The following is a 27,619-nucleotide window of genomic DNA, read 5'->3' as shown; positions in this document are numbered from 1 at the left end:
GAGCAGCTGTTGGAGAAGGAACTGCCAGGTTTCACCAGTCTGGGTTGATTCTTGCAGCTGGAATGCTCCCATCCCCTCCCCATTGCCCTTTTTGTGTTACATTTGCTTTAGTTTACTGAGGAGACCCATTTCAATACTTGATTCTATTTTTATTTCAGCTCTCTAGAAAATGAGGTCCTTTAACAAAAGTCACAGTAAAGAGCAGTATCTCAGTGTGCATTCGTCTGTCCTGCTGTCATCTTGTGATTCCTGAGGAGACTTGGGGACAGCTCTGGCTGCAGACACTGCTGGAGGCTCGGGAAGGCTTTGCTTTCAGCTGCTGTTTTGCTTTGTTGAAGCAACACCTGCCAGGTGACCATGCCAGAGGCTCTGCAGCACCAGGGTGCCACATGCAGGACTCAACTTGCACTCGAGAAGAAACCCAGGAATGAACCATCAGGTCAACAGGTGAGATCCTGCTGCTTTCCTCATGTGCTGCAGGGATCAGAGAGGAGGGCATTTCCAACCAGGCCAATTCCTCATGGCCCAATTCACTTTGGAAGTATTGGTGTCTGTCAGGGTTTGGACATGCCCTGCTGTGAGCACCTGGTCCCTGGCAGTGGGAATGCTCCAAGCCTTGGGCAGAAGGAGCGATGGATGCTCTGCTGCCTCTCCTAGCCACACTCCAATCCTGCCCTGCTGAGCCAGGGCTGGAGCAGCTCTGCTCCTGCACAGGGAGGGAGTAGAGCTGCTCCCCAGCTGTGACAACAGGCAGCCTGTGCTTTCCTGAGTGACACCCTGCCTCCTGTCCCCTTCCTCCCAGTATCTGTGCACTGGATGATGAGATCCAGCTGCTGCCTTGAGCCCACATCTGGGTAAGAACAGCACTCGGGTGAGCAGTCCTTAACACACCGACAAAATACTGCATTTGTTCTGCCTGGAGCTTAGGATAAACTGCTAACAGTTAAATTTCCTTGCCACCAGTTAAATTCCTCCTTGCTGTCTATAAAATCTTGTTGGCTTTTAAAAGTAATCTGTGTAATCTGTAAGTATGATGGGTATTTGGGCTCCATTTATAGTATAAATTGGGAATGCTGTGGTCTTTCTCTTTTGGCTTGTTTGCTTTTATACCAGAAAAGTATTTAAGTTCTGACTGGCTCGTTTTCAGCTGTCAAGTGAAGTTCTGTTATCTGGAAACATAATGAAAGTGGAATCACTAAGTTTCCTATGGAAATAATGTGTATCCCAAGTCACCCCTTTCCACCTAGTCACTGCAGTTTGGGCTCAAACAACCTTTGTTCGAGTGTCAGGCATTTCAGACAGAAACCAAATAACAACTCAATTATGAGATCATTTACTCCTGCTAGTGGTGGTGCTGTGGCATATTCCATCAGTGAGTCATGCAAGGCCTGATTCTTCCATCAGCCTGTAGAATAGTCCCTTCTGATCTATTAAGTGTTCTGGAGTATCAAATTCAGCTATGCGACCATTTTCCAAGACTAAAATCCTGTGAACATTAAAAGAGAAGTGTAAGTTTGGGGATATACCAGCAGCTCTAAAAAAACCTAGTTATTTCTACTTAGTTTTAAAATAAATTTCAGTACTTGCTGGTTATTCAGCCAAGCTTTCCAACAGCTTTTCGGCTGGGAAACAGTGCTGGGATAGAAAGGGTTTCTGATAAGTGACTGTTCAAGCACTGAGTTTGGGAGGAAGGTTTTTTGGCAGCTGAGCCTGGAGTGAGATTTGTGGGGTAATTCAGTTTCACAACTCTTAGGTGACGCAAGGAACTGTAGTCATGGTTTTGCTCTCAGTGGGGGGAAAGGGCTGTGACACAGCATGAAAGGCATTGTGTGGGAGTAAAGGATCTCTGATTAACCTGTTGGTGCCTTGCTGGTTTGAGAGAGATCCTCCAATCTCTAAAGCAGAGCCTGGAGGGTTAAACACAAGAGGACAGAAATGAAGTTGCTGCTCACTAACACTGTGGTGTGTCAGTCCCATCAGCTGCCTGTGTGTTCCCTCCTGCTCAGCAATGTCTTTACCTGTCACAGTCCAGGACTGTGTTCACCCGGTGAGCGATTGTTAACACGGTGCTCTCTCTGAACTGAGTCCTCAGCATGGACTGAATCTGGAGATCAGTTTCTAAATCCACTGCTGCTGTGGCCTCATCCAGAATGAGGATTTTGGCTTTCCGCAGCAGTGCTCTGGCCAGGCAAAGCAGCTGTTTCTGACCAGTGCTGCAAGTAAGAAGAGGGACGGTAAGCTGAGGGCAGTAGTCACTTCTCCCTGGGGCCAGAACAGATGATTCATTTGAAATTAATAATGAAAATGTGATTGTTCCCTTTTCCTGAAAGGGTGATTGAGACTGGTGGCACTGCAGGTAGCTAACAGCATGAAACAGCCTTAAGGAAGTAAAGGGAAGGTATTGCTATGGCACCCAGAAGATCTGCACTTGGAACAGTATTGCAGGGTTTTAAGTATTGCACAAATGCACCACAATGGTTATATCTCAGAAGTCTTCCTTGGTGTCTTATGAATTGATTTAATGCTGCTAAACAGAACAGTAATGCAGCAGTTTGCTGTCTGGACACCATTAAAAAAAGAAATTAGTTTTTAAAAGGAATTAGCCTCCTCATTGTGTTGGTTTGAAAACAGACCAGTGGGAGATCACAAGTCAAGACTGAAATTAAAAATAAGTGAAATAATACAAGGAAAAGCACTGACAAAGTCAGATACAACCTAACACCCTGTTAGGGTGGTAGTAGCAGTCCAACTGAAGTAGTCCAGTTGAAGCGGTGATCCTGTGAAGGTCTAGTTTCCAGCTGAAGATCCAGTAGTAGCTCTGGTCCTCTGGGAACCCAGTAGACAGGGCTACCTCAGGCAGTTCCAAGGCCAGGTTATATCCAGGTGGGAACACCTGGCTCCTCCCTCATGGGCAGAGCATCTCACAATGGGATGAGATAAGTCCATGAGTCACACGGTGGGTCCCTGATGGCCCATTGCCTGTCATGCGGGGTGGGTCATTAGCAAGTGATAATAGCTAAGGATGGCCCATTGCCTGTCATCCGGAGTGGGTGATAGCAGCTAATGGCCCACAGCTGGTGGTACTAGAATACTTAACTACATCAATATTGCAACCTAGGACATTATCCACCCCTTATTCTATTACCATCTACACAGTTCTCACTTAAGATAAGGTCTCCTTGTGGTACACAACAGGTTTCTCCATCTGCCTGCATCACCCACCAAGTATAACCAGGTCCTTGGGCAAAAACCACTCCACGGATGGGTTTGCCTTTCCCTGAGGTGGGACTAATCCAAACAGTCTTTCCTAAAAACCTCTTACGTGTACCACAGGGACTTTATCTCCATCCACTGTGTGCAAAGGTTCGGACTCGGCAGGACCGGCTCGATTGATAGAACCCCTTGTGTTAACCATCCAGGTGGCCTTTGCTAAGTTCAGTTCCCAATTTTTGAAGGTTCCCCCGCCAAGTGCCTTCAAAGTTGTCTTAAGTATTCCGTTGCACCGTTCAACTTTCCCAGCAGCTGGTGCATGATAGGGGATGTGGTATATCCATTCAATTCCGTGTTCTCTAGCCCAGGTGCTTATGAGGCCATTCTTGAAATGGGTTCCGTTGTCAGACTCGATTCTCTCAGGGGTACCATGTCTCCACAGGACTTGCTTTTCCAGACCCAAGATGGTGTTCCGGGCAGTAGCATGAGGCACAGGGTAGGTCTCTAACCATCCTGTGGTTGCTTCCACCATGGTCAACACGTAGCGCTTTCCTTGGCGTGTTTGGGGAAGTGTGATGTAGTCAACTTGCCATACTTCCCCATACCTGTACTTCGACCATCGTCCACCATACCACAGAGGCTTCACCCGCTTGGCCTGTTTGATTGCAGCGCAAGTCTCACAGCTGTGGATGACCTGTGAGATGTTGTCCATGGTCAAGTCCACCCCTCGGTCACGAGCCCACCTGTATGTCGCATCTCTCCCTTGATGACCAGAGGCATCATGGGCCCAACGAGCTAGAAATAATTCTCCTTTGTGCTGCCAGTCCAGATCCACCTGTGACACTTCCACCTTGGCAGCTCGGTCCACCTGCTCGTTGTTACGATGCTCTTCATTAGCCCGACTCTTGGGTACATGTGCATCCACGTGTCGAACTTTCACGGTCAGCTTTTCTGCCCGGGCGGCGATGTCCTGCCAAATCTCAGCGGCCCAGATGGGTTTTCCTCTGCGCTGCCAGTTAGCCTTTCTCCAGCGATCTAACCATCCCCACAGTGCATTGGCTACCATCCAAGAATCGGTGTAGAGATAAAGCCTTGGCCATTTCTCTCGTTCGGCAATATCCAAAGCCAGTTGGATGGCTTTAAGCTCTGCGACCTGACTCGATCCACCTTGTCCCTCGGTAGCCTGTACAGCTTGTCGTGTGGGGCTCCATACTGCAGCTTTCCATTTCCGATCTGCGCCTACAATTCGGCAGGAACCATCAGTGAAAAGGGCATAGCGTCTTTCACTCTCCGGCAGCTCGTTATACGGGGGTGCTTCCTCGGCACGTGCTACTTGCTCCTCTGCATCTTCTGAAGATAATTTAAAAGTCTCACCTTCAGGCCAGTTTGTTATAATTTCCAGAATCCCAGGGCGATTCGGGTTTCCAATACGGGCGCGTTGTGTGATGAGGGCAATCCATTTGCTCCACGTAGCATCAGTGGCATGGTGGGTAGAGGGAACCCTTCCCTTGAACATCCACCCCAGCACTGGCAGTCGGGGTGCAAGGAGAAGTTGTGTTTCTGTGCCGATCACCTCTGAGGCGGCTTGGACTCCTTCGTAAGCTGCCAAGATTTCTTTCTCGGTGGGAGTGTAGTTGACTTCAGACCCTCTGTAACTTCGACTCCAGAATCCCAGTGGTCGACCTCGGGTCTCGCCAGGCACCTTCTGCCAAAGGCTCCAGGACAGACCATGGCTCCCGGCTGCAGAGTAGAGCACATTCTTTACCTCTGGTCCTGTCCTGACTGGTCCCAGGGCTACTGCATGAGCGATCTCCTGTTTGATCTGGGTGAAGGCTTGCTGCTGTTCAGGGCCCCAGTGGAAATCGTTCTTCTTGCGGGTTATGAGGTAGAGAGGACTCACAATCTGGCTGTACTCAGGGATGTGCATTTTCCAAAAGCCTATGGCGCCTAGGAAGGCTTGTGTCTCCTTCTTGTTGGTTGGTGGAGACATCGCGATGATCTTATTGATGACCTCAGAAGGAATCTGACGCCGTCCGTCTTGCCACTTTACTCCCAGGAACTGGATCTCTCGGGCAGGTCCCTTGACTTTACTCTTCTTGATGGCAAAACCGGCTTCCAGGAGAATTTTGATGATTTTCTCTCCTTTCCCAAATACTTCCGTTGCTGTGTCCCCCCACACAATGATGTCATCAATATACTGCAGATGTTCTGGAGCCTCACCCTTTTCCAGTGCAGCCTGGATCAGCCCATGGCAGATGGTGGGACTGTGCTTCCACCCCTGGGGCAGTCGGTTCCATGTGTACTGCACACCCCTCCAGGTGAAAGCAAACTGAGGCCTGCACTCTGCTGCCAGAGGAATGGAGAAAAAGGCATTGGCAATATCAATGGTCGCATACCACCTTGCTGCCTTGGATTCCAGCTCATACTGAAGTTCCAACATGTCCGGTACAGCAGCACTCAGTGGTGGTGTGACTTCATTCAGGCCACGGTAATCCACTGTCAGTCTCCATTCTTCACTGGACTTACGCACCGGCCATATAGGGCTGTTAAAGGGTGAGTGAGCCTTGCTGACCACCCCTTGGCTCTCCAGATCCCGAATCATCTTATGGATGGGGCCACAGAGTCTCTGTCAGTGCGGTATTGCCGGCGATGCACTGTTGCTGTAGCAATTGGTACCCGCTGTTCTTCAATTCTCAGTAGTCCTACAGCAGACGGGTTATCTGAGAGACCGGGCAGGGTATTCAGTTGTCTTATGTCTTCTGTCTCTACAGCTGCTATGCCAAAAGCCCAGCGATGTCCCTTTGGGTCCTTGAAATATCCACTCCTGAGATAATCTATGCCGAGGATGCATGGGGCGTCTGGACCAGTCACAATGGGGTGTTTCTGCCACTCGTTCCCAGTTAAACTCACTTCAGCTTCCAGTACAGTCAGCTGCTGTGATCCTCCTGTCACCCCAGAAATGGAAATGGATTCGGTCCCCACATACCTGGATGGCATCAGGGTGCACTGAGCGCCGGTGTCAACCAAAGCCGTGTATCTTTGTGGGTCAGACGTGCCAGGCCATCGGATCCACACAGTCCAATATATCCGATTATCCCTTTCCTCTACCTGGCTAGAGGCAGGGCTCCTCTAATCCTGTTTTTGGTGCACGATGTTTTTCTCCTGTAAATGTGTTCCTGAGGTCCCTTCAAGAGGATCAGTCATATTATCACTTCCATTCTGTCTGGAGTTCTGTCCACAAGAGACTGGGGCAGTGTTGTACCTAGATGAGCTTCTTGAGGTGGATGTTTCTGTTTTCAATTCACGTACCTGGGCTGCTAAGGTGGAGGTGGGTTTCCTATCCCACTTCCTCATGTCTTCCCCATGCTCTTGAAGGAAAAACCAGAGGTCACGTCGTGGAGTTTGTTTTCTTTCCCTGGCTGGGGGACGTCTGCTCCTGATGGCAGAGACTCTGGTTGGTTTCGGTGTGGCATGGAAAAGTCCTTCTTTGAGCTCTTTCCTTAGTTTCTGATTCTCTTCAATCAAGCTCCGGACTTGCTCGGCCAAGTTTGTTTCCACCGATGAGACCTGGGTACGTAGTGGAGCGGTGACAGTGTCCTCGTAGATTCTCAGTTTGTTTGCTAACACGCCCACCTGGTCTTCGCCTTCCCTCCACTGCAGTGTTGCCAGGTAACGAGAGTATATCTCTGGTCCGAGCCGCGCGAATCTTAGCCACATTTGTGAAGTGCACTGGACGTTATCTGGGCTCTTGGGGAATCTCTCGTTGTCCGAGAAAATGATCTCTAGCACGGCTAATTCCCTCAGGCATCGGATACCTTGTTCTATTGTGTTCCATTTTCTCTGGTGCATCTGGAGGTCTTCTTTGCAGAGGTATCTGTCCCGTACACTCGCCAGCAATCTCCGCCAGAGGCTGAGAGTTTCCTGGGTTTTCCCAATCCCCTGGTCAATAACCACATCCTGGGACAGGGATCCCAGTTGCCTGGCCTCACTTCCATCCAGAATGGTGTCATTAGCGGCGGCATCCCAGATGCGGAGCAGCCAGGTCAGGATGGACTCGTTTGCCTGCCGGGTGAATTCCCTCCGTAGGTCCCGCAGCTCCCCCAGGGATAGAGAGCGAGTGATGATCTCCGGCTCTGTTTCTTCTGCTTGGTGGGATGGTCCTGCCGCATCCCCATCAGTCGCTGTGCGGACTGACTTGCTCTTGGATTTCTTTTTCTGGACGGGGGCAACTGCTACGGGCTTCGGCTGTTTTGATTTGCTTTGTTTCTCCTCCGCAAGAAGACAAAATATTTTCCTGATCTGCAGCATGAGGTACACGGTGCTGGTCAAAGAAAACAGAACTAACAAAAAGATTATGCCATCCCTAGCATCCAGAGAGAACTCAATATCCTCAAAAACGGCTGTGCCTGACCTGAAAGGCTGGAAGAAACCGCTCTCTCCTCCTAACCCCAGAGGGTGGGTGCGATTGCTGAGGAGGTCCCAGACGTAGTGGCTCAGATTAGGCCAGGCAGACAAAACTGAGTATATGTTCCGAATGGTATTCATCGCCTCACAGGTTATCATACAATAGGCATAATAAACCAATAGAGCAATTCTCATGCCATTCCCTGGTCGCAACAGGAGCACTACGACAGGCAGATAGTTTCCCATTTGAGGAAAAATATAGAGAGCGAGATACAGCACCCATGTAGATAAGCTGAGCATCATGGTGATAGGATTTCTGAGTTTCCTCAGGTTCGTGCCCCACGTTGGGCGCCAAAAATATGTGTTGGTTTGAAAACAGACCAGTGGGAGATCACAAGTCAAGACTGAAATTAAAAATAAGTGAAATAATACAAGGAAAAGCACTGACAAAGTCAGATACAACCTAACACCCTGTTAGGGTGGTAGTAGCAGTCCAGTTGAAGCGGTGATCCTGTGAAGGTCTAGTCTCCAGCTGAAGATCCAGTAGTAGCTCTCGTCCTCTGGGAAGCCAGTAGACAGGGCTCGCTCAGGCAGTTCCAAGGCCAGGTTATATCCAGGTGGGAACACCTGGCTCCTCCCTCCTCGGCAGAGCATCTCACAATGGGGTGAGATAAGTCCATGAGTCACACGGTGGGTCCCTGATGGCCCATTGCCTGTCATGCGGGGTGGGTCATTAGCAAGTGATAATAGCTAAGGATGGCCCATTGCCTGTCATCCGGAGTGGGTGATAGCAGCTAATGGCCCACAGCTGGTGGTAATAGAATACTTAACTACATCAATATTGCAACCTAGGACACTCATCCAACTAGCTCAGTTCTCCTAGCCCAGGGACTGGCACTGCCCTGCCACTGTGTTTCTGCAGATAAAGGTACCTTAGGTTTTCCCCTTGGTCAGTGCACTGATATTCCAACTGCTCTGGCAAATCTGCAACGAAGTTCTTGAGCTGAGTCAGTTCCAAAGCTGTCCAGATGTCTGCATCAGTGTATTGGTTTAATGGGTCGAGATTCATTCTTAGGGAGCCAGAAAACAAAACTGGATCCTGAGCACAGAGACAGTACAAACAACTCCTGAAATGAATTATAAAAATGAGCTCTCAGGCCCTCCCTGCTGGGTGGAAATCTGTGACTAATACTATGTTGAATGGCAGAGGAACATGGCAAAGAAGTTATTTCCAACTTTGAAACTCCTGAATGTCCCTCCTCTCATGGGGTCTTTATAAACCCTTCCCAGGTGTTCAAGACACTGCTCAAGGATTTTGGAAATGAATTCCATACCTGGGGAACGACAGTTATCTTGGTTCTGAGGTCATGCAGACCTAGCTGGGCAATATCCTGTCCATCGATGAGAATGGCTCCTTCTGCAGCTTCCACCAATCGCAGCAATCCTGCAGCAAGGCTGGATTTCCCAGCTCCTGTTCTGCCAGTTATGCCAATCTGTAAAGTGCAATGGAAAGACTTTGGTTTTGATGCTGTTTTCCCACAGTTGGAGAAACCTGTCACGTAGTTCCTCTTGGCCTTTTGAAGAGAGACAGCTTTGCATGGATCAAATCTTTCGGGCTGTTTGTGATTCAGAGTCTGGCAATACTTTCTTAAAGGGAAGCATGTATAGTTTGCAGTTGTTTTGTATGAAAAGCAATAATGAAAGCCTTTGATGGGAAGAATAATTACAAGACTTGGTGGTTCGAACAGAGCTTTGAGGTGGCACTGGAATGAAAAAGTGGAATTCCTTTGCTGTACCAAGCTGGACAAGGTGTGCAGTGTGGGAGATGGGCTGCTGCTTCACTGCCAGGCTGCTGTGGCTGGTGCAGGCAGGGGCTGTTTCCCCTCAGCTCTGCTCACTGCCCACTCTGCTGAAGGAGAGCTTTTCCTACCTTCTCGTGCCCCTTGATGCTCACACTGACACGCCTCAGTGCTAACTCCAGACCTGGCCTGTAGCACAGGCTGTAGTTTCTAAATTCAATCCTTCCTTCAGTGAGCCAATCTTGCCCTTGGCATTTGCCATTCAGAGTCCAGGATGCCTGAAGAAATGGGAACAAACAGCAGTGTTTAAAGCTGATTTAAACTACCCAATCAAACGGCCATGCTGGAATGGGAAGTTCATGAAGATATCTGTGTCAAGACCCCCCAATCTCTTTGCTGTTTCCAAACCAGAAAAAAGCCTCTAACTTTCCTACTGCAGATTGTTGACTTTTGACTTTATCCAAAGATGCTGATCAGATTTTCTTTACTAAAAATGGGGATGAATGTTTGCTTGCATGTCAGAGTTCTGACACTGAGTGGGTCAATTAAAAAAATTTAAATGCCCCTGTAAACAGGACTGTGAAAGCCTCGTCTCTCAGGGCAGCATATGGAGATATAATTTTAGTGATTACAGAACAGAAATCATTGCACTGGAGACTTTTAGCAGCTAAAAGGCTACCTAGGAGCCATCAGTTATCAGAGAGTTGCATCTGAAGTTGCACCATAAATACTCCAAATATGGGCAGAAAATATGTCTCATTCCATGGGTGCTACTAAGTCAAGTTATTTTAATGGCAATCAAATGCTTAACTGTCCTAAGGAAATAAGGATCAGAGGTCATAAAACAAGCCTAGTCAGTTGGATAAAACCCAAATGCTGCAGTTCTTTAAAGGACACATGACTGGCCTTTTAGAAGGGGAAAACTAGAGGTTCTTTCAGGAGGAGCAGAAAGTTACTTGTTGGGTTTGCAGAGATGTTCAACCCCTGCTAATAAGGTCAATAGTGGATTAGCTACCTCCTTGGGAGTCCTCAGGTATTCTCTCACTCTCTCCACAGAAACAATGTTGTTCTCTATTTCTGTCCAGGAGCGAACCATCCAGTTCAGAACACCAGTTATCTGCCACATGGAAAAAGAAGCATTAGGGCACATGAGTCTTGACCTGTGCTTGGGAGTTACCTGGTACTTTGTCTTACTGATTATTTCAAAAGATCTCCTCATCAGCTAATTATATCAGAAATTAGATTACATCAGAAAGCCTTAAAATGATAAAGTGAGACTGCAAGGCTGTGTTAAATAACCAGTTCCTCTCACAGCACCTTCAGCAAGTTTATAGAGAATGAAATGCTACTGATTCTGGCAAATTCTGGGTGCTAGAAGATGGTGTAGCTGTTTCTTAGGCTCTTGTGCAACTAGTCTGCAAGCAGGTAAGACAGATGCTGAAGATCTTGCTTCAGCTGCCCAGGGCTTGCTTTGACTTGAATATAAATTCAGCTGCAGGAGGAAGATGATGGCCTATATGTGTGTTTATTGAGGTTCATTCCCTAAGGGGCCATGGGCTCCAGATGCTCTGGATTTCAGCAATGACAGCAGGATTTGGTAGGAAAAGACATCTAGAAAGGCACAGAAATAGTTCATGATTTCTTAAGAATTAGAATGCAGTTGTTTTTGATAAAGGCAAGCATGGTATTATTTACACGCTGGGTTACCTGGAGAGCACAGGAAATGGAGAATCCAGCAGTTCCTGGGCTGAGCTGTGTCCTGCCCAAGGCTGCAAACAGGGCTGCAAACAGCACGAGGCCATTGCCCAGGAACTCCAGGTTTGTAGCAAGCCACCTGCAGGAGGAGGAGAGCACAGGGCTGCTGCTGGGGCATCTCTCCCTTTCTCCCAACACAACGTGTGATTATTCTGCAGGACACTCGTGGAGCTGCTGGGCAGATTTTTACCTGTCAGCAACAGCTCCAGGGAAGCAGATTCGCTGATTCTCATCCACTAGGAAATTGCTCTTCAAAATAAACCTCTGCTGGTCCTTGTGGGCACGGATCACACTGCTGCCTTGGAACGTTTCTGACATGTGGGAGTAGATGGGTGACCTGCTGGCAGCCTCCATGCGTCTCAGCTGGCAGGCGGTGGAGACATAGAAGTGCTGGTATGAGGGAAAATGGAAAGGGAAGTCTTTAGAAGGCTCATGTCTCCATGGAGATGCTCCACTGGAAATTTGGGAAGCCTCAACAAGCGTAATAGTACATATTATCCTCATGTTAAAAACCTTATGTGCAGGTAGGAGATGCTTTTAAAAGACGAGGGAGTGTTCCTACCTCTGTTATGTCCTATCTTCATTAAGAATAATGCTGTGGTTGGGGCAAAGGAGTCAGGGTGCTCTGAACCCACAAAACCTCTACACTCCCAGTTTCTCCTGTCACTGAGCCCTCAGTTTCTCCTGTCACTGAGCCCTTTGCTTGATGGAGAACAGAGGTGTACTTGCACCCTTACTTGCCCTACCTGGAATTCCTACCTGGAATGCAGCATAAAGAACAGTCAAGGGCACGATGGCCATGGCTGCCCATGGTGTAGCCACCACAATCACCAGGTAGATCTCCAGTAAGTTGAACAAGAATCCCAGCACGGACTTCAGTTTGTCAGGGATGACAGAATCAACAGCATCCATGTCTCTGGAGAAGCGATTCAGCAGGTGCCCAATGGGTGTTTGCTCAAAGAAGAGCATTGGGGATCTCATGACATTGTTCAGCAGCTGCAGGAAGAGCTGGTGTGAGGCTAACACACCTCCCAGCAGCACTGCTGCTATGCAGGCAAACCTGCCAAGGGCTGTGAAAGGAAAGAAATTACTATCACTAAGTCTGAACAAACCCACCTTAGAGCTCTCCTTTGCAAGATCATGACTGCCACTTAGTCCTGTGAATGCTGCGCCAGTGTGCATTCAGGAAGGTGCAGCAGGAATTAAACCTCTCTTGAGCAGGAATTAAGCCTCAGAGCTGCAGGGTAAGCTGTAGTTACCCTTTCTGTAGGGTGGTTACAGAGAGGCCAAAGACCTTCTAAGCCAGCTTGATGGGGGGCATGGGTTCAGCAACTTAAATATGCAGGACAAATTATTCATTCATCACAAAATGAGTTTGACTGGGATTACTTTAAATTGCTCAGTGATGTTTTTTCTTTTTAAATAGTGATCAAAAGAACGGTGGCTATTTAAAAAGAAAAAAAATGTAGAACTCCGCAAGTTTCTCTTCTACCTCTTTTAATGTGACCTAAGCCAAGATTTAACTCAGCATGGAGAAGAGCCACCACTTGCACTTTGATGTAATTAATTTATACTGGAAGGATGAAAAGAGATAAGAAGAAAGAAAAGCCTTTAGGGCTGGTGCCAAAAGCCCAGGAGGCTGAAAGCCCAAGGGCATGCACTTGTTTATATTCTGAGAAAACATCCTGGAATGGGGAAGGGAAATGGGAATACACATCAGAATAAGGTGGGCAATTTGAACGAACCTTGAACAACTCCTAATGCAGCAAAGACTCCAACTCTGAGCTCTGTGTGCTGCTGTGTCCCGTTGTGCACAGGGTCATCTGTCCAGAGGCTGAGCCAGTAGCCCCGGGAGAAGGACACAGCCTGCTGGCACGCGAAGGACAGGACGATGTACACACACAGCGCGGGGCCTGTCGCCCTCAGGTAGGCTCTGTAAACCCTGGGATGAACCTGGAGCAGGCAAGGGGGAAAGAGAGGAGGAGAGGTTGGGAGGATCGAGCTTGTTAGCAAAAGAAAAGCAGCTCTGAGGCAAAGAATGATTTATTATGGCATTTCTTTGTTATGTATCACAGCCATAGCAACCATGCTGATTCTTTTTTTTTTGTTTTCCTCATGGATGAATAATGAAGGCATACTTAAAGAAATCATTAATGAATGATTATTATCAACTGATGAATGTTACTGGAATAGGCTCATGTTACTTCTGGAATGCACCTAAGGCTTTCCTTATGTGGGGCAGTGGTTCTCCTGTGTTCTTGGTGTGAGAGAGAACTCTCAAGTTCACATGGGGTGCTTGTGTGGGGCCTGCTCATCCAGAGAGGTGAGGAGATCCCAGTCTGGCTAGTGCTGTGCTTCCCTGGAGGAAAAGCTGCCTCTTCTGGGGTTTTTCACTTCATACTCTAATTTCATCTCAGTATGCTCTGTCTTCATCTCAGTTATAGGGCAAACTTGTTCAGCTGAGGTGACTCTCCTGGCCCTGGCCTAGCTGACCTGCCTGCCATGAGTGTGATATCCCATGGAATGTGTCCTTACCTCTGCAGGAAGGTGCTGTGCTTACCCTGCCATGCTGAGCTGTCTCTGCCTTGGTTAATCCTCCACTGGTGGCTGCAGCACTGCTACAGTCCTGGCTCACAGGAATGGTCTCCCTTCCCACAGCAGATTTGACTGAATCACCACTTCAGTAAGAAAACAAAAATCCTTTCAATTTTTAGCCATCCATCCACCCCTAAATTCATGCCTATTTTGAGGGCTGCAGTTTTTGGGGTCCTCCAGGGTGACCCCAACCATTGTCCTTGTTTGTCACAGGGACTGGGCTATGTCAAGCCATTGAGAAGCAGAGGCTTAAAGCATTCCTTCTCTGGGGCTGGTTTGGGATGAGTCTGACCCTACAGCCCTTCTGGGAAGTGATCAGCAACCAAAAGTATCATGGTGCCTGTAGCTGAGCACTGTTTTGGCTCCTTGTGCAATACAGAGGAAATATCAGTCAACCTCCACATTCAAGAGCAGGTTTTTACCTAATCTTGAGTTTTGCTTGTTTGCTGTTAGTATGAATCTACAGATCAATCCAAAATCCATATCGTACTCAGTAAGAGCATCCATGTAGGCTTGTATGGGCTTTTGGAGAAAATTTTTCAGTCTGGTACTGCTTTAAACTTACCTAAGGGGTTTCTCCTGAAATGGACCATTTCCAGTGGTGATGGTGCCTTTGGTGTCTCCAATAGCTGTGAAACAAATATATTTTTTTTCCTAAATGCTTTAGAATCCTGTTTTGTCCTGTATAGCCTTTGAAAGACAGGTGATATGAAGGAAAGATTCATTTAAAAAAATTGTTTCTAAAGGTAGAAATATCAAGGGTGAGGCTTGAAGAATAGCACATATATAGTGGGTAATAGTTTACTGCATAATTGTCTCCTGACCTGGATTCAAGAACCAGTGTTGAGGTGATGAGTGAGCTAATTTGACAGGCCTATTTTTCCTCACACAAAGCAACACCTTACCTGATTGGATGTCTGCTTTCCATAAAAAACCAAATGTGATATGAAGGAAACAACTGACTGATAAACCTAGTAAAGGATTCCAATTGGTTTGGATTACCTGGAAAACCAGCACATGGTTTCTCTTCTGCAGTGATGTGTGAACGGAGAAATTCTGCAAAGGCCCCATTCCTCTGTAGGAGCTCCTGGTAGGAACCAGTTTCTGAGATCATTCCATCCACCAGGAAAACAATGTTGTCCACTTGAGGCAAAATGTTAATTGTGTGAGTCACCAGCACACGAGTCTGTTTGAATAAAGAGGGAAGCTAAATTGTTCTGCTGTCAGTACTGATAGCAGTATTTCAGGATCAAATTTAGGCCTCAAAAATTCATCAGCCTGAATGGAATTTAAGTGCATTTTCTTTTATTTACATTTCTGAGCATATTAGCACAGATAATTACATGTAGGAAAGGACATAAAAATAATTTTTCTCTAGATGAATTAGCATATTCTGCATTTCTAATATACAATCAAGTCCTTTGAGTGTTCCTTAAGTCTGATACATTCTCTTTAGCTAGTCATTCTGTTTCAATACAATAATTATATTCTGATACTTGCAACCAATCTTCACAGAGAGAAAGGTATTTATAATCAGATATGTTTGTTTTAATTGGACTTCCTAATGCAAGCAATTACCTGCATCCTGTTTTCCTTCTATAATGTGAAACTGAATCGAGTGTTTCTAGGCAATTTATGTTATGAATCCAATAGAGCTGCCCTAGCATCCCTTCTCATCTAACCACATTTATTACCCAGGTTGCTTGTCAGCAGAGAAATACCAAGGAATAACAAAACACAACCAGGGCAAAAAGAATGGAGGAGAAGTGTTTAAGTGCTGAACATTTGGGTGATGAGAACTGTGAGCCTTTGATAAAGGAGCAACGCACCCTACTGGAAACATTTCAGGGGCTCTGCTAAATACAGACATTGTGCAATAGTTTAGACTTCAGGTTTAAAGCACACCTTGTCCTTCAGCAAACCATTGGGTCCAAGAACATGTTCAAAAATGTGCTGCCCCACGTGGGCATCAACAGCTGACAGGGGATCGTCCAGCAGGTAAATGGAAGCCTTCTGGTACACAGCCCGAGCCAGGTTCACCCTCTGCTTCTGCCCTCCAGACAGATTGATTCCCTGGGAAAATGGATGCACTCTTTTTATTCCAAAGCTACAGCATATCTGCCAGCTGTTGACTCCATTTTACACTGAGGCTTTATGACTTCCTTATTTTTAAATCAGTGCATCTCCCTCCCTCTCTCCCTCCCTCCCACCCACCAGGACTCTTGCAGAGGCAGAATCTCTTGAACAACTCCTCTATCCTGCAAAACAGCATCCAAGAATGAGCTGATGTGTTGAAATTTCTTCTTTCCAGAAATTCCTAATACCTGCCTCTTGCAAGTTTAAGTTTTTTGTGCTTTAAGCATGACACCTTAGGTGTAGTTACTCAGGGAAAGGTTGCCCAAAACATAAACCCAAGGCAGTACCTTTTCTCCTATTTCACTTTTCTGCCCTGCAGGAAAGCTGTCCAAATCAGGGTGCAGTGCACAAGCCTCTGTAACTCTGCTGAACCAGGTTTCATCCATCTCTTTCCCAAACAGAATATTATCTTCCACAGAAGCATTTAGAACCCAGGCTTGCTGGGGGACATAAGCTGCAGTGTCCTATAAAAGTGGAAGACTGTTAGCAAAGTTTTCCATAAGCTCAACTTGACCCTGTGGGGACCCATCTTTGAAGAAAAGCTCTCTCAGGTATGGAAATCTGGAATGATCATCACCACTGACAGTTCTCAGTAGGCTTTGCAAAATATGAGTCTGCATTTTTATTACCTTACAGGGGAGTAAACAGGTGCAAGCACAGGATGCAAGTTACCAGGACGACACTTGAGCTCATTGTCAGAGTGGGAAATAGAACCAAACCTTTGAAGTACAATTCCAGCTCCCATTCCCCAAGCTGAGGCTCATCTGAGAGGTCTGCAGCACCTTCAGATAACTCAATGTGGACTGATACATACAAGCTGTGTTAAAATTCAGCAGTAAATGGGTTTTCCTTGGGTACCTGATGCCGTGGTTAACACCTTAAGGTTCCTGCAAACAGCTTAATTAGATGCAAATGCTGAGGGGAAAATTCACCTTCATGGTCACACAGCCATCCATGGTCACCAACTCGCCCAGGAAAGCTGCCAGCAGGGAGGACTTGCCAGCACCCACCTGCCCAACCACAGCCAGCAAAGAGCCCTGGGGCACGGTGAGATCTATGCTGTGGGGAAAAGATCAGTCTCTTACCACATTTTAGGTACATTTTCTGAAAAGAAAATAAATGTAATTATCAAAATTCTCGCTGCTGTTGGGTATGTATCAAGTAAATCCCCTAATTTCATCCTTCAAAGACACCTCCAGCCAGAAAGTCTTTATCCATATCCCCATCTGAGTTTCATACCCACATCCCCTCTCTGGAGATAGGCTAGTCCAAAGCATTGGATGTAAAACATTCCTGAACATCAAAATTTTTCAATGCTTTTCTTTTTCAAAATGCCAATGCCTTTTGAAATAAGCTTGTAGTAATGTCATTTATATATGACATTACATTATATGACATCTGCATACCATCTGTTCTACTTTTTTGACTTAAATTACTGTCATTTCATATTTGGATGAGAAAATAGTTTAAAGAAAACAGTCTCCATATATTAAGGCAACATCCAGATACAAGGACCTTCCCATTTATGTGCTCCCAAACATAAAAGCAACATTATGTTTTGTCTGATTTTATAAGTTTCAGAATTCAGCACTGAATATGAGGCAAACTCAGAAGCCTCTGGACATACCACCCTGGTTTCACTTAGGCCCTGAGGAATTAGTTCATTCAGCATCCCTTGACCTACAGAATGAGGTGACTAAGGGTAAGTCTGTACCTTCTAAGACAAGGAGAAGTTTCTTTGCTCCAGCAAAAAGTCCCATTTCTTATGGTGATACTTGTCTCTACTAAGGCAGGAAGAGAGACCACTTGTAAATGCAAAGGTAGCTACAGAAACACCCCTATTTATGTGATTTTATGTTTCAGTGTGTATTTACATTACATAAAATGAACCGTTATTATGAACAGAAAGGGTAAATTACCAGATTAGATTTCACTGGTAGAAATAAAGAAGCCAGAGAGACAAAGTGACAGTAAGGGGCAAATATTTTTCTCTTGACTATGGTAGACACTCTGACTAGAAGCTGAACAAGACAAGAGTGCAAACATGAAAGCTCACCACAGCCAGAAGTGTTTCTGCTTGAGCTCTCAGGACTCAGTTCTTCCAGATTCAGAAAAGCTGCTAAGCGGTTTAAAGAAACTTTGGCCTGAAATGAAGCAGCACAGAGAAAATAAGATTTAGAGTGGAAAGGGAGCAAAAACCCAAAGTGAAGACTTCCCTTGAAGACCCAGTTAGACTACTGACTAGGTGCTATGCTGCAGATGCTGTAGGCTTAAATGGCCAAAGGCAGCTCTTCTTTATGTTACCTGCCCTTATTTCCCCTTAGCTTAGCAAAAAACCCATACCTTCCCTGTGCTTGTGCTTCAGTGAAATTGGTACTTTTTCATCCAGTTCACCCTGCAATCTTTCCAGTGACAGCTTCTGTACATGAAAATCTGGGACAGTCTTGGAGGGTAAGGAAAATTAATTTCCTGATTTCTTACTGAACAATGAATTGCTTTTCTCTCTGGCCTGGGCAAGCAGGGTTTCCACAGATCCCCTTTAGAGATTTTATCTATTCTGATTTCTGTGATTTAAAACACAACTGGAAGCACCTTAGAGATCTAATGGTGCTTTTGCTGAGGTACAAAAGACTTAGGAGTAATTCTTGTTGACTGTTTTGTCAATATAAAGGAGCCTTTCTGAAAGCAAAATACTTTTAGGTGCAAGCCCTTGCGCTTCATCATTTTGCAGTGACAATTAAATAGCTGATGTGCAGAGCCCTAAGAAATCCCTACCTTTACCTCTTAATGGTGATATGTAAAAAAACCCTTAAAGGAAGAGGAACAGGGCCTGCAGTTAACCTGGACAGCAGCATTGATGGAGAAGGGCAGGAAGGAGTGGGCAGTGTTGAGGATGTTGATCAGCGTCAAGGACACAAAGGCCTTCTCAGCATCCAGCACGTGTGTGTTGTCCACCAGGGTGTAGACAGCAAACATGACAAATGTGATCTGAAAGGGAGTAAAGGAACAGCAAAACATTGGCTGCAGAATGATTCAAGGGTGCCAGGCCCTGCCTCAAGACTGGATTTATTTGGTTAAATCCAGACAATCCCCTTGAGGTGCCTGCAGGTACCACAGGCAAAGGTCTGGCATGTTGGTGACAGAACCAAGTCTGACCATTTGATATTTGTTCTGCTTTCAGGAGGTTTTGCAGCCCCAGCAACTCCTGTGAGGCAGATATAATCTTTAGCTGTCCACAGGAAAAATCAGTCCAGGCAGGAGTACAAAGCAAAATGGAAGTAATAGCACATGTTTTATGTAGGAAGCTGATCGACTCACCAGGAAAGTTGATGAGTGGAAAGAAACTAGGGATGCTGAGAAGAGAATCTGGGATCTTTTTAGGGCCTCAAGTTCTTGTTTTCGGATTCCAAGCACTTTCTCCATGAAGGTTTTCTCCCAGCCATACAGCTTGATTACTTTAATGTCACTGAGAATGGCATTGGTGAGTTTGGCCCTCTCATCCTTATGTTTCATCTGGATTTCCTGTAATAAATGTTTGAGTTTTATCATTTAATAGGTTGAATGTTTAATGGTGCAATTATTCTGAAGAAAAATACCTTATTCCTGCCTCCAAGTCCTGAATAAATTTCCCTGCTGTTGAGCTGTGTATACTGTTTTGCTTATGAATCTTCCAGGCTGGGAAATATTTTACTTTTCATCTTCAGAGCTTTATTTTTACTGGCAGTACATAAAAACAACAGACAAGTTGGGCAAACATGGCAAAAGACTGAACATGCACGAGCTCACTCTAAATTTCAACAAAATTTGCAAGCTTCAAATTCTCCTATATTACTTCAGACAGTCATCATAAGCATGAATAATAAATATAAGCCATCACATAACTCAATAAACCACTTCATTTTTATGAGGAAAAAATGTACCTGAAACTGACTCCTCTTCTTGGTGATCACAAAATTCAGAGGCAAAAGAAAAAGGAATACAGCGATTGCAGTCAAGGCAGATGGCCCTAGAAGCTGCCAGGAGAGAAAAGGAAAGAGAAAGAGCTTTTGGTGATGACTAGAAAAGACTGTTTTTCCTTCCCCTTGCTTGCCTTCCCTCTTATTTGAATTTGTATGTAACATCCCTCTGGCTAAGCCTTTACTCTCATGTTGCCTTTGCCTTTCCTGGGAATTGTGCTCCCCAGGCACTGTGGATTGTTAACTCTGTGGCAGGATAACTCCTGTCATCAGGCTGTGCTGGATTTATTTGCTCCCTTGTTAGGAACTGGATCGGTTCTGAAGGCGACCCAGAAGCACGCAGGAAATCCCAGCCATTCCCGGCCGTCCTTGGATGCGTTCAGAAGGACATCTTGTGGCTGCCCTGAGTAAGTGACCCCAGACAATGCCAGGTTTTCCTTAAAAAAAAAAAACTCCAAACCCTCAACGAACTGTTCCTGCAGCATAGATAACTCAGTTCATCTGCATTTACGTCAGGGTGAGATGAAATGGTGCATTATCCTGTGCCATTATCTTGGGAAAGCTCTGGGATCTCAGGGTTCATAATAATTGTGTATCAAAACTTGTTTCTCATGGGCCTCTGGAAAGCTCCTGTGAATCACCTGCCTCTGTAGTGCTCATACTTCCATTTGGTGTGTTGCCAAAAACAGGGACTAAGAAATAGGGCTTGGTACTGCTGAGAAAATACAATGCATTAATTAAAAATAGATCTTTTAGATTACCATCCATTATTTCTAATTCAGTTTTGGCTCTCTCCTTGCTAAACTCCTTGGTACCTATGAAATCAAAGTATCCAATACTCCTTTTGAATGTCATGTAACTTTGGTTCAAGTTGTTCCATGCTGAAGTATCTTAAGTTGCTATCTCAGACCATTCCCCATTATGTTCTGGAACTATGCCAAGGAGCTGAACTGGACTTTCAGCCTTTTGGTTGTAAAGAGAGGTGACAGAGGAAAATCTGAGGCAGGAGTTTATCCATCAGTTCACAATAACCATACTCACAGTCTCCTAAAAGAGACTGAATGCTGAACACACAGGTGAGAAGATGAACTGAAGGATCAGGCAAGGATTCTATACCAATAAAAAGTATCTTCCAGAAAGAAAAGTGAATGCACCATGCTACAGAGCTAAGAAAAATATGGCAATTTCATGCAATTCAAACCAGGAAGTAGAATTTTGAAACTTCTTGTCCCTTTGATATTTAGAATAGAAAGGGATTGATAAATACTGTCATATTTTACCTGCCACAAGAAGACAAAGCAGATGATAATCCGAATAGGAGCCAGCCAGGTCCCATTAAAATAGATAATCAGATCCATTAGCTTTTGCACATCAACAGATACCAGATTAACAATTTCACCTATGGTTGCTGCTTTCCTTGAGGCATTTGACATAACTAGGATCTAGACAGGGCAGAGAAGAAAGAAAGAAAGAAAGGACATCATCAAACAGCAGTTTTGGTCCAAAAGTCAAACAACTTTCTTTTCCTCGTAAGGAAAGAGAACAAAGAGAGGGAGAACAATGTCAAATCCCAGGTATGGAAGCCATGCTGCAGCCTGGCCCGTGTGGCTTCACTTTGAGATGAAGCATTTACTCCTTTCCCCAACCATCATCTAAAGCATAAGAAAGTTTACATTGATTTTTGCTCTTTCCTTGGCTTTTCCTTCAGAGCAAGCTCTGAAAAATGCACCTGTCACATAGGTAAATATAGGACAGCTACATCCCAAAACTAGTTTCTAATGACATCTCCCCTGATATTGCTAAGAGCAATGTACAACATCATAACTACTAACACAGGGCTAGAGAAAACCCAAAACTGAAAGAGGAGCTGCAGCCTCACCTTCCTGTACACAAGGCCTGTCAGTGCAGTTCTCAGCCTCAGCCCCAGAACAAGGCACATGTACATATAGCGTTGCTCAAACAGAGTCTGCAGACAACCCAGCAGGAACATGCTGAAGGCATAGAAATAGCCAAGCCAGCTGGGTGCTTCCTTATCTTCAATGAACTTCAGGAAAAGGCTGCAAGATAGGAGCAGAATGTTGCTGTATCTGTGTGGAACTGATGAAGTATCAGACGCAGAAATACCAGTGATTTTCCTGTATTCTCTCTGGCTGAGGTTTATCAGTAAACAGCAGAAGAGTTGGAACATATCCTGAATTTTGAAATCTAGCCACTCCTGGTTTTGAAGCAATCTCTGATCTTAGCATCCTCTCAGGGGAGACCTCATTTTCAGTGTTAAGGATGGCTCCTGATTTTCATGAATTTGTCAGAAATATGCAAAGTGGTAGCTATAATCTAAGGAAGTCATTGACATTTCCAAAACTTCTCCTAATCTTAATGACTGAGAAGGGATTTTGCCCTTGAAAATATAATGCAATACAGGTTGGTGTTGTACCAATGGAATCCATGAAGCATTTTATCAACTAACAAAGCTATTTAAGATGTGTAGGATGCACAGCTGTGTTCTTTATTGGTCAGGGAACATGGATCCTTAAGACTACAGCAAGTGGCAAGTGATGTGATAGAGAGAGAGATAAATAACTCCATCAAATAATTCCTGTTCTGGTGAGGTTGTCATACACATTTCTGAGCTCATGGACACAGCAATCTTGTATGTGTGATAGAAATACATTCTAAACATGCACATACCTCAGTAACCTTGGGGTGGAGAACAAGAAGACATCACAGATAACTAAGCAGACAGTGCTGAGAAGGAAGTAAGTTCCAAACATGCTCCAGAGCATTTTCAGTAAGGGCCCACTCTGACTATGCTTTGATTGAAGTAGAGCCTCTGTCTCCTCAGCTTCTGCTTTGCCAGTCTCACTTTTCTTACCCTTTTTAAATGTAGCAGACTCCATTTTTCTGAAGGAAGAAAAAAATGAGAAAGCTAGCTACAACTGGAGAAAGCTTGGAAATTTTGTACTTTCAAAAAATCACTAATCTCATGCTGGATCTCATACCATGTCCAGTATAAATGTTCAACAAAAACTGACCCCTGTCACATGAAGTTAGTACTTCCAGGAATGGAAGGATGTTAAAATTAGCTTTTTCACAAAAACACACCCCAATAGCTGTGAGTGTATCTGCTTAGATCATCTAGAGCTACCCAGCTGAGCCTGTGCTGTGCTCTCCACATCAAGTACTCACTGCTGGCTCCTGCTGTGACACTTCTTCCACTCTTTTTCTGCCCAGGCAACAATTTCTTCAGAGGAGTCCTGTTTCCTCACCGGCCACAAGTCATCCACCTCCAAGATGTCCTGAGAGCCTTTCCAGAGGAGCCTGGAGGACACAGAGTGCAGTCAGGGAGTGCAGGAGGATCTGTGGGATGTGTGACACTTTCAGAACACAGGGGCATTAATCAGTGCACCACGGAGAGCACACAAGCACTAACTTGCATCACAGCAAAACTCAGGACTGTCTTGTCCCACAATAAACATGAATGTCCAGGAGTAGCACTTTTGCTTTGAATCCCTAGGCTATCTTCTGTCAACCATGGGGATTTGCAAGTCAGCCCAAATTTCCAGTCCATACTGAGAGTCTTGGGCAGTGGAGCACAAAGTTTAACTTTCTCTGGGCTCAATGAAATGTAGATGAGACCTGATCCCAGTGGACATTAGGCCCAAAGAATGTAATTGTTTCACTTCTGAATGCTCAGTAGCACACTGGGCCTGTGTTCTCTTCACTGATTTCCCCTTTCCCAGCATTGGTTACAGCAAGGTGTGGCAGCAGAGGGCAGTGGCTGGTGCCCAGTGATCTTTTGAGACTGATGAGATCTATTTCAAGGTTGGGACGGCACTGGAGGGCTAGTTGGGAGACAGGAGAGAATTATCCAGAATCACAAATTTGTGTTTTAAGCTATTTTATAAAAGTAAGTTAAATTTTTATAATTTGATCTTGTGAGAGTACCTGAAGCCCCCAGAGAAATGATTTAAATCCTCACTCCCTAAGCTGACTCAGGGGCTGAGGTGTTTCCTGCTGGCTGCCATCTACACCCTCTCTGATCTCTGATGCTGCTGGTTTTTTCTGACATTGGTAGCAAACCCACATGTTCTGTTTTCTTACCCAGAGAACCACCAGTATGTGATTTTGGAAAGAAAAGAGCTGCTGGCTTCTGGACACTGATTCTGATGGGAGAGAAAACATGTGTGATATTTATATGTAGAAGAGGGCATGTGTCAGATGAGTACAACTCCCTTCTGTGCTTCCCCAGGAAAAGCAACCAGTTACCCTCCCTCCCCATTCATTGAACCAGAGTAAGTGTATTGTGGAGGATCAGTGGGATGGGAGATTTTGGAGAGTTGGACTTTGCATAATGTCTCAGATGAAAGAAGAGAGAATATAATTCTTCATATCCAAGCACGTTTGTTTTCTTAAGCACAGAGCTTCTCCATACTCATACCACCAACAGAGTATTGCTGCACAGAAGAGCAGCAGTAGGGGAAGCAAGAGGAGCCCTATCCACTGGTTTCAGTCATAAGGAACATGAGCATGGATAGGCTTTTAGTTTTGAAAAACATACATAGAGAGACAGAGCTCTGTTATCCCAAATTCTGCCAGTTCCCTTTTAAAACTGTCAGCTTTTATACAGAATGATGCACCTTACATCACCCAGATCCTCCCACAGTGCCTGTGTATCCCCATACATTTAAAATCCTGTTTCAGCAGTGAAGCAAGGCATTAGGAAAAGCTGCCTTATACTCACAGGATTGTTGTCAGCTTTAGAGAAGAAGGGAGGGTGATCAACTAAGCAGAATAACACAAGTTCTCCCAGCACCAGGCCAGCATAAAGGTAAGTTGTAACATGGTGGAAATGGTCTTCCAGGAAGCCCTAAGGAACAGAATACTGGTGAAAATGAGGTAAGAACCTTCATGTTAAACCAGCAGAGAAAGAGCTTCTCATGTTCTATCTTTGCAATAAACATCCACGACAAATAAAGTGCCATCGACCTTTTCTTCACAGCACATATTTTAAGGCAGGAATTTGGTTCTCCCCTTGCAGGCAATGAGACAAAACCAGCCCTGTTGTTTAGAGGCTTTGTAGCCCTGCACATTAAAGATATGTGATCTCACTTACTCTTTCCAGGGCATGCTGAATCTTGGAACTAGACATCACAAGTGCAGCCACAAATGAGAGCAGCCAGTAAATCAATAGGACCCCTGAAGACCGGATGCCCATCATTCTTTCTGCTTGGGTAAGGAACAAGGCAAGGACCTGTGAGGAAGCACAAATTTGTCCAAATAAATACTTGGTAATGGAATGCCAAACATTGTTATCAAATTAATGAATACGATGGAGAAAAATCAGTTAGCTTCTTGCCCAAACATTTCAAGATGTTCAGAGCTGCAGTACTGTTCCTAAGAGGCTAAAGCTGAAAGGCTTTATGTGCAATTTTGTACTCAATAATGTCTCCAGAGAAGGCAAGTAATAAAATTACAATGGGGCCAACAGCCTGGGAGGATTTAGGCTATGAGGATGCAATGACAGAAGGGGAGAACAGGCATGTATTTACTGAACAGAAATCCCATTTCACTCTAAACCATAGTAAATTGCATACCGTGGTTATGAGAAATGAAATCTTGTCTCATTGTGAGACCTCTTTCTAAACCCTACTGAAACCTCAGCTCCTGCCAGGTGTGCTCTGCCCACAGGGTCTGCCCCAACTCCAACCCCACAATGTGTCACACAGCACAGATGCACAAAGTGCATCCCCAGCCTTCTACTCCCCATCAGACAAATTTGTGCTCAGAGATATCAAGAAATACAAGATCTGTCCCAGGAGGGCTAAGCTTGGCCATGTGCAGACAAACAAGGGAAGAATTACCATTGTGATTCCCATCACAGCAGGGCTAATGAGGAATGCTGGAGTCCGTGGGATTCCTTGGCTTTTCTCCCACACCATGAAGAAGACATTAGAAAAACACAGTATGACTAGGATGAATCCAAGGGCCTGGGGCAGAGACAGAAAATACACACTGGAACGGACTGAAATGCTGAGACAATCTACAAACTGAATGATCCAAGCAGCCTGGGCAGTAAGAGTGGAGAGGTGCAAGATCAGGTTTGGGATTGAGAGTTTTATGGGAAATGTCAGGGAATCAAATGGAAGTACAGGGGAGATCTTATGACAGATCTTCCTAAAACTGTGCTTGATTTCTAGTGGACTGACTTTACCTGAGTCGGTAAATGTCAAAGCAAACACAGAGATGGGTCAGCAGGAAACAATTAATGACTTAGAAAGTTAAATTCTGCATCAAAGCTGTGATAATGTTAGTTGTAATAATGTCACCCTTACCATTTTGGCTTTGAAGATGTGGGACATCCTGATGTAGCCTTTTTTTCTGTGCCGAAGGTACCAGTAGTAGAACGGAAAAGAGATCCAAAGGTAGGCACTAGGGATCCAGGGCACGATGGAGCTCTCCAAGCACCAGGTCAGTGCCGGGCTGTTTGCATGCCATGTCTGGTTCCAGTCCTGAAACAAACAATGCAGATGTGAAGGACACGATGCAGAGCAAGGCTGGGGACAGCAGTCCCGTGATGGAAAGAGGAAGCAGAGAATGGCTTGCAAATTATTAGGGGTGTTTATCAACCCTGAGGGTGGAAATCCACTCGAGTCCAGACCGATGGGACTCACTAGAGCCCTTTTACAGATATTCCTGTAGTCGAATACTATCGTGTAGTGGAGGGCTGCGCCCTCCCTCGCAGCTCATCACATTTGCTGGAGCTGGACAGTCTGTTCTGTCGGGGCCAACAGCCGTCCCGGGGAGGCAAAGTCCGCACCCCACAGCCTGTGGCGGGACTCGCTTCCCGCATGGCCGAGCGCCAGCCGCCTGCCCTCAGCCCCGCAGCCCCTCAGCCCCTCAGCAGGCCCCGCGCAGGGACAGGGGCTCGGCCCGGCTCGGCCTGGCCCGGCCCAGCTCGGCTCGGCGGGGCTGGCAGGCTCCGTGCCGTTCCGCGGCCTGCGCTGCTCACTCACCCGCGGCGCGGCGGGGCTGTCCCGGGCCGCGCACAGCGCACTGCCCGCACCCATGGCCCTCCGCCCGGCACCCTCCGCCCGGCGCCGGCGGCGATTCCTCGCTGGGCAGAGCCCTGTGCCCGCCGGGAGTGGGAGCTTCTCCAGAATCCCCGTCCAGCCCCGTTCAGCCCCGTCCCGTCCCGTACGGCCAAAGTCCGGCCGCGGGCACGGCAGCAGCAGCAGCAGCAGCAGCAGCAGCAGCAGCACCGCAGCGCAGACCCCAATTGCCGGGTTTAGCAACCCTCCAAATACACAGAGCCTAGTTTAGAAAGGACTCTGTTTATTCTTTCCACAAATCCAGCACGCCAAGGGGCTAAAAATAACACTTTTCTAATGCAGTAAAAGTTACACGACCACGCCCATTAATACATATTTATGTTGTGACGTAACTGTACGCAATGCTTGAAACACTGAATTCTTTATTGAGCAACTTCTGCTGCAGAAGTTATCTGACATTAGTTACCTTTACAAAAGGTGAGAACACACAGGTTGAAGACAACAATCCCTTTGGTAAAGTTCCCTGGCAGCAGTTACTTTTACAAAAAGTGGGAAGATTTATCCGGGGACAGATAACCCACATTGGACACACCGGGGGCAGCAGGGCTGGGGGACAGTTGGGGCGTGTCCAGCGGGGTGTGTGTGTGTCCAGCGGGGTGTGTGTGTGTCCAGCGGGGCGTGTGTCCAGCGGGGTGTGTGTGTCCAGCGGGGTGTG

General features: G+C 46.0%; 1 protein-coding gene across 5 annotated transcripts; it reads right to left on the bottom strand.

Moving 5' to 3' along the window:
* Nucleotides 1–128: 128 nt before the first annotated feature.
* On the bottom strand, nucleotides 129–27,594 carry ABCC6 (ATP binding cassette subfamily C member 6). Of its 5 annotated transcripts, XM_085074779.1 has the most exons (31): nucleotides 26,869–27,580; nucleotides 26,188–26,364; nucleotides 25,717–25,842; nucleotides 24,969–25,106; nucleotides 24,597–24,722; nucleotides 23,957–24,018; nucleotides 23,042–23,173; nucleotides 22,544–22,756; nucleotides 21,735–21,912; nucleotides 21,136–21,297; nucleotides 19,820–19,912; nucleotides 19,218–19,421; nucleotides 18,741–18,887; nucleotides 17,956–18,043; nucleotides 17,614–17,683; nucleotides 16,832–16,958; nucleotides 16,187–16,363; nucleotides 15,669–15,836; nucleotides 14,766–14,949; nucleotides 14,329–14,392; nucleotides 13,729–13,846; nucleotides 12,914–13,121; nucleotides 11,928–12,238; nucleotides 11,359–11,558; nucleotides 11,121–11,247; nucleotides 10,429–10,530; nucleotides 9,545–9,691; nucleotides 8,949–9,107; nucleotides 8,547–8,713; nucleotides 2,019–2,213; nucleotides 129–1,486 (listed from the first exon to the last, which is right to left on the bottom strand). In XM_085074779.1, the coding sequence occupies exons 1-31, from the start codon at nucleotides 26,920–26,922 to the stop codon at nucleotides 1,378–1,380; spliced, it is 4,533 nt and encodes a 1,510-aa protein (XP_084930905.1). In that variant the 5' UTR covers nucleotides 26,923–27,580; the 3' UTR covers nucleotides 129–1,377. The 5 variants fall into 5 exon arrangements, 3 of the variants coding, with proteins under 3 accessions (XP_084930905.1, XP_084930906.1, XP_084930907.1); XR_014855113.1 differs by lacking the exon at nucleotides 2,019–2,213 and having other exon boundaries at nucleotides 8,547–8,741; nucleotides 26,869–27,594; XM_085074780.1 differs by lacking the exon at nucleotides 2,019–2,213 and having other exon boundaries at nucleotides 26,869–27,587.
* Nucleotides 27,595–27,619: the final 25 nt, after the last annotated feature.

Source organism: Lichenostomus cassidix, chromosome 14, assembly GCF_008360975.1.
Source record: "Lichenostomus cassidix isolate B80296 chromosome 14, HeHo_3.0, whole genome shotgun sequence".
Taxonomy (NCBI): Eukaryota; Metazoa; Chordata; class Aves; order Passeriformes; family Meliphagidae; genus Lichenostomus; species Lichenostomus cassidix.
Note: the sequence above shows the minus strand (reverse complement) of the source record. Positions and strands in the feature narration are given on the sequence as shown.